This window comes from Bos indicus x Bos taurus, chromosome 8, assembly GCF_003369695.1.
Source record: "Bos indicus x Bos taurus breed Angus x Brahman F1 hybrid chromosome 8, Bos_hybrid_MaternalHap_v2.0, whole genome shotgun sequence".
NCBI classification, from domain to species: Eukaryota; Metazoa; Chordata; class Mammalia; order Artiodactyla; family Bovidae; genus Bos; species Bos indicus x Bos taurus.
Genome location: NC_040083.1, coordinates 75,161,078 through 75,171,494, shown reverse-complemented (window position 1 = coordinate 75,171,494; position 10,417 = coordinate 75,161,078). Strand labels below are relative to the sequence as shown.

General features: G+C 56.7%; 1 protein-coding gene across 1 annotated transcript; it reads left to right on the top strand.

Moving 5' to 3' along the window:
• The first annotated feature begins 3,897 nt into the window (after window positions 1-3,897).
• AQP3 (aquaporin 3 (Gill blood group)) lies at window positions 3,898-9,893 on the top strand. Its single transcript, XM_027550016.1, has 6 exons — window positions 3,898-4,079; window positions 7,270-7,396; window positions 7,760-7,897; window positions 8,237-8,355; window positions 8,577-8,794; window positions 8,882-9,893. The coding sequence occupies exons 1-6, from the start codon at window positions 3,972-3,974 to the stop codon at window positions 9,048-9,050; spliced, it is 879 nt and encodes a 292-aa protein (XP_027405817.1). The 5' UTR covers window positions 3,898-3,971; the 3' UTR covers window positions 9,051-9,893.
• The last annotated feature ends 524 nt before the right edge of the window (window positions 9,894-10,417 follow it).

The window sequence follows — 10,417 nt, the reverse complement described above, 5'->3', positions numbered from 1 at the left end:
TGAGTCACCAGGCGACTTCTCTCCAAACGTCAGTTTTGTCATTTGTGGAAGGGGAGATTGTACACTCACCTCTGAGGGTTTTTCGCAAACTGGAGGAAGTACTTTCTATACTTGAAAAATGTCTGTATGTCTGTTTTGGTCTGCGCCCCCCTCACCACACTCCAATGCAGGGGAAGAGGTTAGGGGGTTTAGGGAGGCTGTGAGGGAAGGTAGCGTGATTTATTTTCTATGTTTACACTCTTCTCTGCTTGCTGACAGCAAGGCCCATGTCTCCTCTGTTGGTTCAAGCTACTCCCTTTCAGGCAAAAAGAGTTTGGGGGGTAGGAAATGAAGGGCGTGCTGGCCCTCCCCCTTACAGGGCCCTAGCTCGCCCCTCTGGTCCAACAGGCTGGGACTTGAGTCTTCAGCCCTTCCCTTGCCTGGGAACCCACTCCCCCAGCTCTGACCTCAAGGAGTCACAGCCTCCCACAGGGTGAATCGGAGGCCCCTTCCTGGGCTCAGCCCTCCCGCCCAGGTGAGACACAGACCTTGCTCAAGATGCCTTGAGGGTAGGTGGGGCCTCCTCATGTGCCTTGTCCTGGAGCTCCCAAGCAGGTGGGCTGGCTCACAGCCTGTACTCAGCCTGGCTTTCCTTCCAGAAGAGCAGGAGGGAGCCCAGAGGGCCTGGATAAGCTGCATGACTCAGGGTCAGGGCCTGTCTCACCAAGCTCAGGCTCTTCCTGAAGAGCTCCAAGAGCCAAGCTCCAGGGGCTCTTTGCCTCCAGGGGGCGCCATTCATAGCCTACAGTGAGAATGAGCCCCCCACGACCCCCATTGCCTGCATCCAGCTGTGCAATGAGGTCTGCTTCTGCCCCTCAAACTCGAGGCCAGACAGTCCGGGCCTTCTGTAGAAGCATTCTCAGGCCCTGACCCGTCTTATCCCCAGATGACCCAAGGAGGGCTGACAGGAATTAGGGGCCCTTGGAAGGCATTGCATCCTTCTCCCTCTTCCAGACAGGGTCCTCTCAGGAAGAAGACGTCTTCCACTAAGAACCATGAAGCCCTGACCATACCTTCTCAGCTCCAACTCTAACCCATCCCCGTGTGCATGCTGCATACACGTGTGTGGACCCGTGTGTAAAAACCAGTTATAGACAGCAACAAGTTTGGTGGGAGTATATGGGGTCATAATTCTGAAGGATGGGCTTTTTAAAGATTTTTTGTTTATTTATTTATGGCTATTCTGGGTCATTGTTGCTGCCTATGGGCTTTCTCTAGTTGCGGTAAGCAGGGGCTACTCTTTGTTGCTGTGCACAGGCTTCTCATAGCGGTGGCTTCTCTTGTTGCCAAGCACAGTCTATAAAGCACAGGCTCAGTAGTTGTGGTGCACGGGCTCAGTTGCTCCAGGGCATGTGGGATCTTCCTGGACCAGGAATCGAACCCTTGTCCCCTATACTGGCAGTCGGATTCTTAACCACTAGACCACCAGAGACTCTGATTTGTGACCAGGGGGCACTGGGATCCAGGTCCTGTTCCACATGCCCAGCCGTGTGCCTCGACACGGGGCTGCACCCACTAGGGGAGAAGGGGTCACAAACGTGCTCTACAATGAGCTGCAGGCCCAGAGTTACAGGTGAGCACAAACACACATGTGTGAGTACACACAGGTGCACACGTGTAAACAGATACTACTTACAAGATACACAATTCTACAGTTATATATGCAACCTGCTCCCTCAAGGTGGAGCACCGTGAACACCTATGTGAACTGACAGCAAACACATGTAAGCATGGGGGGGCAGTGCTCTACCTGCAAACAGTTGTGTGTATGGGGGGAGGGTACTTTATCTGCAAACACATGTTTGTGAATGAGGGGAGGGCAGTGCTCTACCTGCAAACACATGTGTATATGGGGAGGGGAGGGTGCTCTGCCCACTGAGAGCAGAGCTGTCCCCTGTTTCACTCCCCTGCTTTGGTTTCTGGGCTGGGCTTGGCTGCTGGCAGGCCTGGGATCAGGCAGGGGTGGGGACAGGGTGCTGTGAGCTGGGGTTCCCTACTTTCTCTCAGCGTTGAGGAGCCCCTTTGCCAGTTCTGCCCTGTGCAGCTCCACCTGGGGCAGCGAGGGGCTGAGAAACATACCAAGGAGTGGGGAGAAGAGAGGACTGCCCGGTGGGGGGGTGTTCCCCTCTTCCCACACTCTGGGTTCTGGCACCAGGACTCTGGGGTTTTGTCTTGAGTCACGGATAGGCAGTGGGGCCACAGGCAGGCACTGGGTGATGGCTCCCTGATTCACCATGGGGCCTCCCAGCCCTTGAGGTTCAGGGGGCGGGGTGCTTCTTTCTGGGCCACGGGCCCTGGGAGACCTCCCATGTGGGGGTTACATATCTGTGTGAGCCTATGGCCAGGCTTTCATGGGAATGCCATCTCAGGAGTGCATGAACAAACCTCAGGGTCTATAGGTGAATATGGCTGCCAGCCCCAGGGTATAGTGAGTGTGCACGCCTGCACGACACGTGTGACTCTATGTGTGTTGCTAAACCCCATCTCTTTGGGCATGAGTCACCTCTGGAGCCCTCATTTCTGACAGCCGCTGCTCAAAGGACAAGTCCCCAGGGTCTCCAGCCTACCTGGATTAAGTCCCTTCTGGAAATGAGGTCTCCCTGGCAAAGCTGCCTTAGAGACCAGGGTGAGGGCATATTTGCTGCCAGTCCTGTGGGAGTCAGGTCCAGGTGACCAGACCTCAGCTCACCAGTTATTAGATGCAGCACAGGGAGCAAGATTGCCCCATGACCCCCCACCTCTGATGGGTCTGACACCCCCACAACTCAGACAGCTTCACCTCTCAAAGGAATAGACTTGCCCCTGGCTAGGGATCAGCCAGGGTGGGAGAGGAGAGGATTAAAAACAGCTGGAACTCAACCTGCCGGCAAGTATATGGCCGGTGGCATGTCTGGACAACTGCAGCTGGGCTCCTGGAGCCGTGTGCAATACTACGCACGTGTGACAAGCTCTGTTAACCCAGACATGTTCCACTGCCAAGAGCACAGCCATGATGCCCCAAAAGTATGATCAAGCACATGGGAGATGTCATGTGTGGACACAACTGAGAACAGAGCTGTCAGGACAGGCAACATGTGACATGTACTAACCAGACAAGAAGCAAGGCCCCTGAGCTCTGGCTGGAACTCAGCCCATGTGTTCTGTGAGTCCACCTAGGTCTGGACTGTGTCCACCTGGGTCTCTTCTCCCTTGCCCCCTCCCCACTGCAGTCTCCTCCCTCCAGGCCCCTAACTGAAGACAGGAGACGTCTAGCCATGGTTTAGTGCTTAGTTGCTCAGTCCTGTTGGACTCTTTGCAACCCCATGGACTGTAGCCCGCCAGGCTCCTCTGTCTATGGGATTCTCCAGGCAACAATACTGGAGTGGGTTGTCATGCCCTCCTCCAGGGAATCGTCCCACCCCATGAATCGAACCCAGGTCTCCCGCATTGCAGGAGAATTCTTTATGGTCTGAGCCATGGGAGGCCCATGAGCTGGGGCCAGTTCCTTTCCTAACTCGGTGGGAGTCTGCTCTCACTCCCACCGTGGTGGGGATGGCAGGGAGGCTCGCTGTGAGTGGGCCAGGGAGGTCTCTTCCGCAGTTCCTTTCTCCCCAGTGGCCCTGGTCCTGTATGTGCCTTCATCCCCGCATCGGCTCTCTGCCTCCATCATCCCGCAGTTCTCCCGGGGGCAATCCTAGCCCTAAGGGCTCCTCACCCCACCCTGTACCTCTACCTTCCTCACCAGCCTCCCCCGCAACCCAGCGGCCCCTTCAGCGGTGGGGGCGGCCGCCCACCTTGAGGCCGGCGCGGACGGGGCGGGCGGGGTTGCTTGCGGGCGGGCGGGGCACGTGCCTTCGGCTCTATAAAAGGGCGCCACCCGGCGCTGGCGGCCACTCTGCTGCCGCCGCCGTCCTTTCGCCTGCCCGCCCGAAGCGCCGTCGCCTGCCACCGCCATGGGTCGACAGAAGGAGCTGGTGAACCGCTGCGGGGAGATGCTGCACATCCGCTACCGGCTGCTCCGCCAGGCGCTGGCTGAGTGCCTGGGGACCCTCATCCTCGTGGTGAGTGGCGGGACCCGCAGAAGCCTCTTGCCAGCCCCACCTCCCCAGTACCTCTGTTCACTGAGGGGCTGTGTTTAAGACAGCCTCGACCCCTCTCTCAGCTCTGACACTCTCCCCCAGCCCCCCACCTTGACCCCCTCCAGGGTCCTCTTTGCTTATAGCTCTAACCCCCTCTGTGACAGCTCTGACTCTTGCCAGAATGACAGCTGTTACACCCCAATGACAGCTCTGAGCTTCACCCTGTCACCAGTGGGCCAGCCCACAGGCTGCGGGAGTTGGTCACCCCTGCAGTCTGGGACCTCCAGCCCTGTCTGGGTGCAACAGGTTCCTGGAGTCCCAGCCCCGGCAGGGGAGGCTGGTGGGGGGCAGTGGCAAATGGGCCCCTATTGAGTTATTTGGGTCCTGAGTGCCTGGCCCCTAATGAATAATTAACCCTCAGAAAGTCTAAAAGTTCCCCTGATGTGAAGACAGTTTGCTTCAGGTGGGGGCAGAGGGCAGAGGCCATGAAGCACACAGCAAGCAAGGAAGGAAGGAAGATCCTGAAGATAAGAGGCTGTGGAAGGCAGCTTTGCCCCAGGCACAAGGGACGTGAAGTCACTAACGTCTATCCTTGAGTGCTGGGCAACTCCCGGACAGTTACCCAGACAGATGCGGTCAGCTTCCGTGCACAAGCACACCGGTGTGCATGGGTCTCCAGGATCTGAGTTACTCTACGGGTTACTCCCCAGTCCCAGTGACTCCCTGGTCATGCGAGTTTCAGTCTGGGTTGTTTCTGGGTGACTGTTTGTACTTCTTGGACCTGGCAGACAGATCAGTTATGGGCTCCGTTTCCTGTCCCAGTTAGTCTCAGATTTTCGGCCATGTTTGTGGTTACACCTGTTTCCCTTTTGGTTACTTCTGGGTTCAGTTGCTTCATTGCAGGGGATGGGATACTCCGTTTATGCCCCAGTTCCAACCCTAGGTAGCCCCCTGTGGACTAGTGAGATTAACTAGGGGGAAGGAGAGCTGGGTGGCTCCCTACCATGGGTGGTGGTGGTGGAGCAGGTTCTATAGAGAGAGGAAAGCTGGGACTCACCTTTGGCTTCCAGAAACAGGAAGGGAGGAAGCTAGGTAGGGCTGTTTATCCACAGCCCCCACCCCCCAGACTAGTGGTCCTTCCAGTCATCCGTATCTCTTCTCTCCCAGGAGGGAATAGGACAGGTGCTTATCATCACCCTGCCCAGAGCCTTGTGTCCCCCGTCCCCATCTGACTGACAGTCCAGTCCCCTGTTGGAGAGCAGCCAGGACAGGGGACATTGTCTTCCTTTCACAGAGGGACCTCCCTAACTTCTCCCTAAGTCTCAGTTTGCCTTCCCCTAAAGGAGCAGTCGGGCCTCCAGCTGAGCCTCAGGATCACTTGGCTTATCCCTGACCACAGAAGGAGGGTGTTATGTTTGTGAAGGCTTTCAGGCTCAGGTGGTTGAGAGGCATTGGGTATCAGTGCCTGAAGAGGAGGGGCCAGGCCGGGAAGACCCCTGAGTGGTGGGTGAGGGCTTGCCTGCACCCCTCTGGGGGTTGGGGACCTAGGGCGTGCAGTGTCAGAATCAGGGCTGGCTTTAAGGCTGGGGAAGCCCCTTTCTCTGGGGCACCTAGTAAGGTGAGGAGAGGGAGAAGGAGGCAGGAGGAAGAGGAAGATTAGTCTCAAGGTGGTGGAACTGGCTCTGACAGCTTCTCCCTCCAAGGCTTCTTGGGATGGAGCCAGGTTTGTGCCCCGGGTAGGCAAGGAGCTGAGGCCAAGGCCTGCCAAGCTGGGCAGGGTGCCCCAGACCCTCACATGCCTGTTTCAGCACACACACAGATACTTACAATCTCGGACCTTTGCTCTCACCTGCCTGCCCACCTTTGCCCTGCATTGCTGCCTCAGGTTTCCTATCTCTTCGTCCTCCTGAAGGGTGATAACCAAAATTCATAACCACCCAGTGCAGCAGAACACGGAGCCATCAGAATGAACAAGGGCCCTGAGCACAGATCTTGTAAAATTTCTGCTAAATAGGCCTCAGAATTTAGTTATGCAGAGATGGGAAAGGAGAGCTGGGGCAGGGCTGGAGCAGCTTTGGGGGGCCCCCGGGGGCTCAGAGTAATAGCTCTTTACAGCTAGTGCAGGAGCATTCTGGGGGCTTCCTGGTGGTTTAGCCATAAAGAATCTGCCTGCCAATGCAGGAGTGGCTGGAGACACAGGTTTGATCCCTGGATTGGGAAGATGCCCTGGAGGAGGGCATGGCAACCCACTCCAGTATTCTTACCTGAAGAATCCCATGGACAGAGGAACCTGGCGGGCTATGGTCCATGGGGTCGCAAAGAGTTGGACGCGACTGAGTGACTTAGCAAACATACACAGGAGCATTTTTATATCTGAACAAGGGGAACTGACATACAGCATGCTCTGTACTTGCAGGACATCAGGGACTTTAGCCTCTTGAATCCCCCCATTTCTGGCAGAAAGCTTAGAACCAATCTCCCCACTTGCACTGGCCTGAGGGTCCATGACTGGCTAATGCGAGGAGACAGAGACCTCTGTCTTTAGGACCTCCAAATCTGGGTGGGGAACCTAGGCCTCTGAGGGTAGGGAGGTCAAGGTGAGGGGAGAGAGGAGGCTCTGGGTCACGGACGTGTCAGGGAAGCTGAGGGTTCTGAGAGGGAGGCCAGGGGCTCTGACACCCCAGATTAAGGAGAAGTGGATTCAGCCTAACTTCCGGCCTCTGCCCTTTCTCTGTGCCCTCTCCTTGCCAGCTCTTCTTTGGGGCAGAGAGAAAGGCAGCTGCAGGTGGGGGCTGAGTGAGAACCGTCCCACCCCTAGGGACCAGGCCTGAAGGGCTGGGGGAGGAACTGCTCAGGTGGGAGTGTCCCCTTCCCCTGGCTCTTATTGAGAATCGAGACAAATCAATGGAGATGGTTCCGCTACCTTCTGGGCTCACAGTTGCAAACTCTGTTTCCAGTCCCTTCCACAGGACCCTGTTAGAGTGGAGCTGGGACCCTGGGGCTGGGAGGGCCTGTCTGCTTATGACTGCAGCAGGAGGGGAGGGGTTTGATTCCAGGAAAGGGCTTCTGTTTCCGCACGAAGGCAGCGGGAGGTGGCTGGCTTCATCCCTTTCCTCTGGAGTGAGAGTCATTGGTCCTCACTCTCCCTGTTTTGTTCTGTTTCCTGACACAGATGTTTGGCTGTGGCTCTGTGGCCCAGGTCGTGCTCAGCCGGGGCACCCACGGTGGTTTCCTCACCATCAACCTGGCCTTTGGCTTCGCCGTGACCCTAGGCATCCTTATTGCTGGCCAGGTCTCTGGTAAGGCCTTGTCCCCACCCTCAGCCATCAGCCCTCCAGCTACCCAACATGGTGTCCCACTGGGGAATGGGGTGGGGGCGGGAGTGTTCTTCACAGGGCAGGGCACAGCCATGCCCTAGCTGTGGGCCCTTGAAAGAGAAGAGTGACGAAGGGACTTGATACGTAAGAAACTTCGACTCTCACCTCAGAATCAGAGACTAGCAGAGTGGGTCTACTACATAGTCCAACCCACCATTCTGTGCAATAAACCCTTCTCTGCATCCTTGTTCACCAGAGTCAAAGAGGGGGAGTGTGGGTGGGGGAGATCCTGGCCTCCCCACTGTGGCAGGCGGGGACTAATAGGCCCCATCTGCCTCTGCCCAGGGGCCCACCTGAACCCTGCCGTGACATTTGCTATGTGCTTCCTGGCGCGCGAGCCCTGGATCAAGCTGCCTGTGTACACCTTGGCTCAGACTCTGGGAGCCTTCCTGGGCGCTGGAATTATCTTCGGGTTGTATTACGGTGAGTATTCCCACCCTGCTGTCCTCCACGACCCCCTCCCTCGGCTTAGGACTGACCTACTGGCACCAGGCCTTTCCATGACGAATACCAGGGACCTGCCCAGGCCCCGGGCTTATGACTCATTCATGCACAGGCCCCAGGTTGGGGCCGTGAGAGGAAAGAAATGAGCTGGGCAACCGTGGAGTCAAGCCCTCCACCCTCCATCTTCCCACCCCATCTCCAGAGTGATAAAGCAGTGATTACGCTCACCTGAGACCCCTGGGAGGGTGGGCACAGCTTGATGGGGAAGACAGGGCTCAGGCCTCTCTCTCACACATGCGGTATCTAAACTGTCACCAGATGCGATCTGGGCCTTCGCCAACAACCAGCTTATTGTTTCGGGCCCCAATGGCACAGCTGGCATCTTTGCCACCTACCCCTCTGGACACTTGGACATGGTCAATGGCTTCTTCGACCAGGTATGGGCTGGGGTTGGGTGAGGGGCTTGGGTTGCTCATGGGCTGGCTGGGGGACAGGACTCTCTGTCTAGAGCAGACTCCTAGGACTCTGCTAGTTAACCAGCAAAAATCTTAGCACCACTGCCCTGAGGAGCAGGACACTGGAGATGCCAAGACTCTTAGAGGGAAGCCAGAGGGTGGAAGGTGGGGTCTCTCCTCATGGTGTTCTCCCCACTCCCCAGTTCATTGGCACAGCCTCCCTCATCGTGTGTGTGCTGGCCATTGTGGACCCCTACAACAACCCCGTCCCCCGAGGCCTAGAGGCCTTCACCGTGGGCCTGGTGGTCTTGGTCATCGGTACCTCAATGGGCTTCAACTCTGGCTACGCCGTCAACCCCGCCCGGGACTTCGGCCCCCGCCTTTTCACCGCCATTGCCGGCTGGGGCTCGGAAGTCTTCACGTGAGTGCAGTCCCCACCTGCGTGCCCCAGCCCATTCTCTGCTTTGGTCTGCCCCACCCACCCCTGACCACATCTCTCTGCCCCCAGGACGGGCCGCCACTGGTGGTGGGTGCCCATTGTCTCTCCGCTCCTGGGTTCCATCGCCGGTGTCTTCGTGTACCAGCTCATGATCGGCTGCCACCTGGAGCCGCCCCCACCCTCCACCGACGAGGAGAATGTGAAGTTGTCCCACGTGAAGCACAAGGAGCAGATGTGAATGGGCGGGGGCACCCCCCACGCCCTCCCATGAGCGTCCATTGACTGTGCAGGGGCTGCTCCCCAGAAGCCCTCTTCATGACTCCCCTCCTGGACTAGGAAGCTTCTTGTCCACCACCTCCCACTAGACAGCCCCCTCCAGGCTTTTCCATCCTGAAGGAAATAGGACCCAGCAGGACCTTCAGCCTGTAAGCGGTGGTGGCACAGGGAGCCTGACCGATCTAGCCCCTCATCTCCCAGAGGGAGACAGTAGGCAGCAGGTGTGTGAGTGTGTGTGCAGGTACGTGTGCGTGGTTTTCCAGATATTCAGGGCAAAAGACCGAGTGGAAAAGATTCTGTCGGTGGAGTTGGGTGGGGGTCCAGAGGAAGAGAGGGGAAGTGTGGTGTCTATCTGTGAATGAGAAAAGAACGTTTCAGGGGCTCCATGTGGAGGAGGGTCCAGGTACAGGCATTTCTCAGTATGTGTGTGTCTGCCCTTTCTTCTATTCAGGGGGCTCTTATAGGCTTCAGTAGGGTGGGAATATAAGTAGGGCTAGGAGGAGGGGGCCGTAGCCCAGTTGTGGAGCTCTGTCTATTCATAAATAAGGAGCAGCAGAGTGATGTGTTCATGTCACAGTGGAGGCATGAGGGGAGTGGGGGTGAAGTCCAGGTCACAATTTCATGTTTGCTCTTAAAAATATATGTTAATATATGTGTATTAATACATATATGTAGTAGATGTTACAGTTTCAGGGATGGGGATTGGGAGACTCCATGGTCTGCCCTCCTTTAATCCTCCACTCAACACATGTATTTTTGCCTTTTATAAAAAAACAATAAAATGTATGCCAATTGTGTAAATAGCTCTCTGCCTGCTCTGCTGTTTTTCTGGTGCCGAAGAGCTTCAGTGAGTCTGGCCACAGGGCACCCTGAGGGTTGTACTTGAACCTGTCCTGGAGGCAGAGGTCAGTCGCATGGGTCGGAGAGTCCTTCATCTCAGCTTGAACTCGGTGGTCCCACACCTTCCTCCAAGCTTCCATCCTCCCAGGAACCCCCAGTTGGTGAATCATATCTCCTTCCCGAGCCCTGCACCCACCCACTACCCCCGGAAGGCAGACAGAAGCCTGGCCCGGGGGGAGGAACTTCCTCTTAAAGGAGAAGACTGCTCTCCAGGGAGTAGTGAGCTCCCTGTTTCTGGAAGAGACCAGTCATACTGGGAACCTACTGTTGCCTTCGACACCTCGCAATTGTTTGGGCTTCATCACCTACAACCAGACCTTGGCCCCACCCCTTTAGCAGCAGTTTCCCTGACTCCAGTCTGGATCGGTCAGTCCATACAGCAGCCAGAGGGATCTTTCTGAAAGCCCTGATGGAAGTGGCCTCATTCCA

Coding starts and splice junctions, on each gene's coding strand:
- AQP3 (XM_027550016.1), top strand. CDS start 3,972: ATGGGTCGACAGAAGGAGCTGGTGAACCGCTGCGGGGAGATGCTGCAC. Junction 4,080..7,269: donor TGGGGACCCTCATCCTCGTG/GTGAGTGGCGGG, acceptor TTCCTGACACAG/ATGTTTGGCTGTGGCTCTGT. Junction 7,397..7,759: donor TATTGCTGGCCAGGTCTCTG/GTAAGGCCTTGT, acceptor GCCTCTGCCCAG/GGGCCCACCTGAACCCTGCC.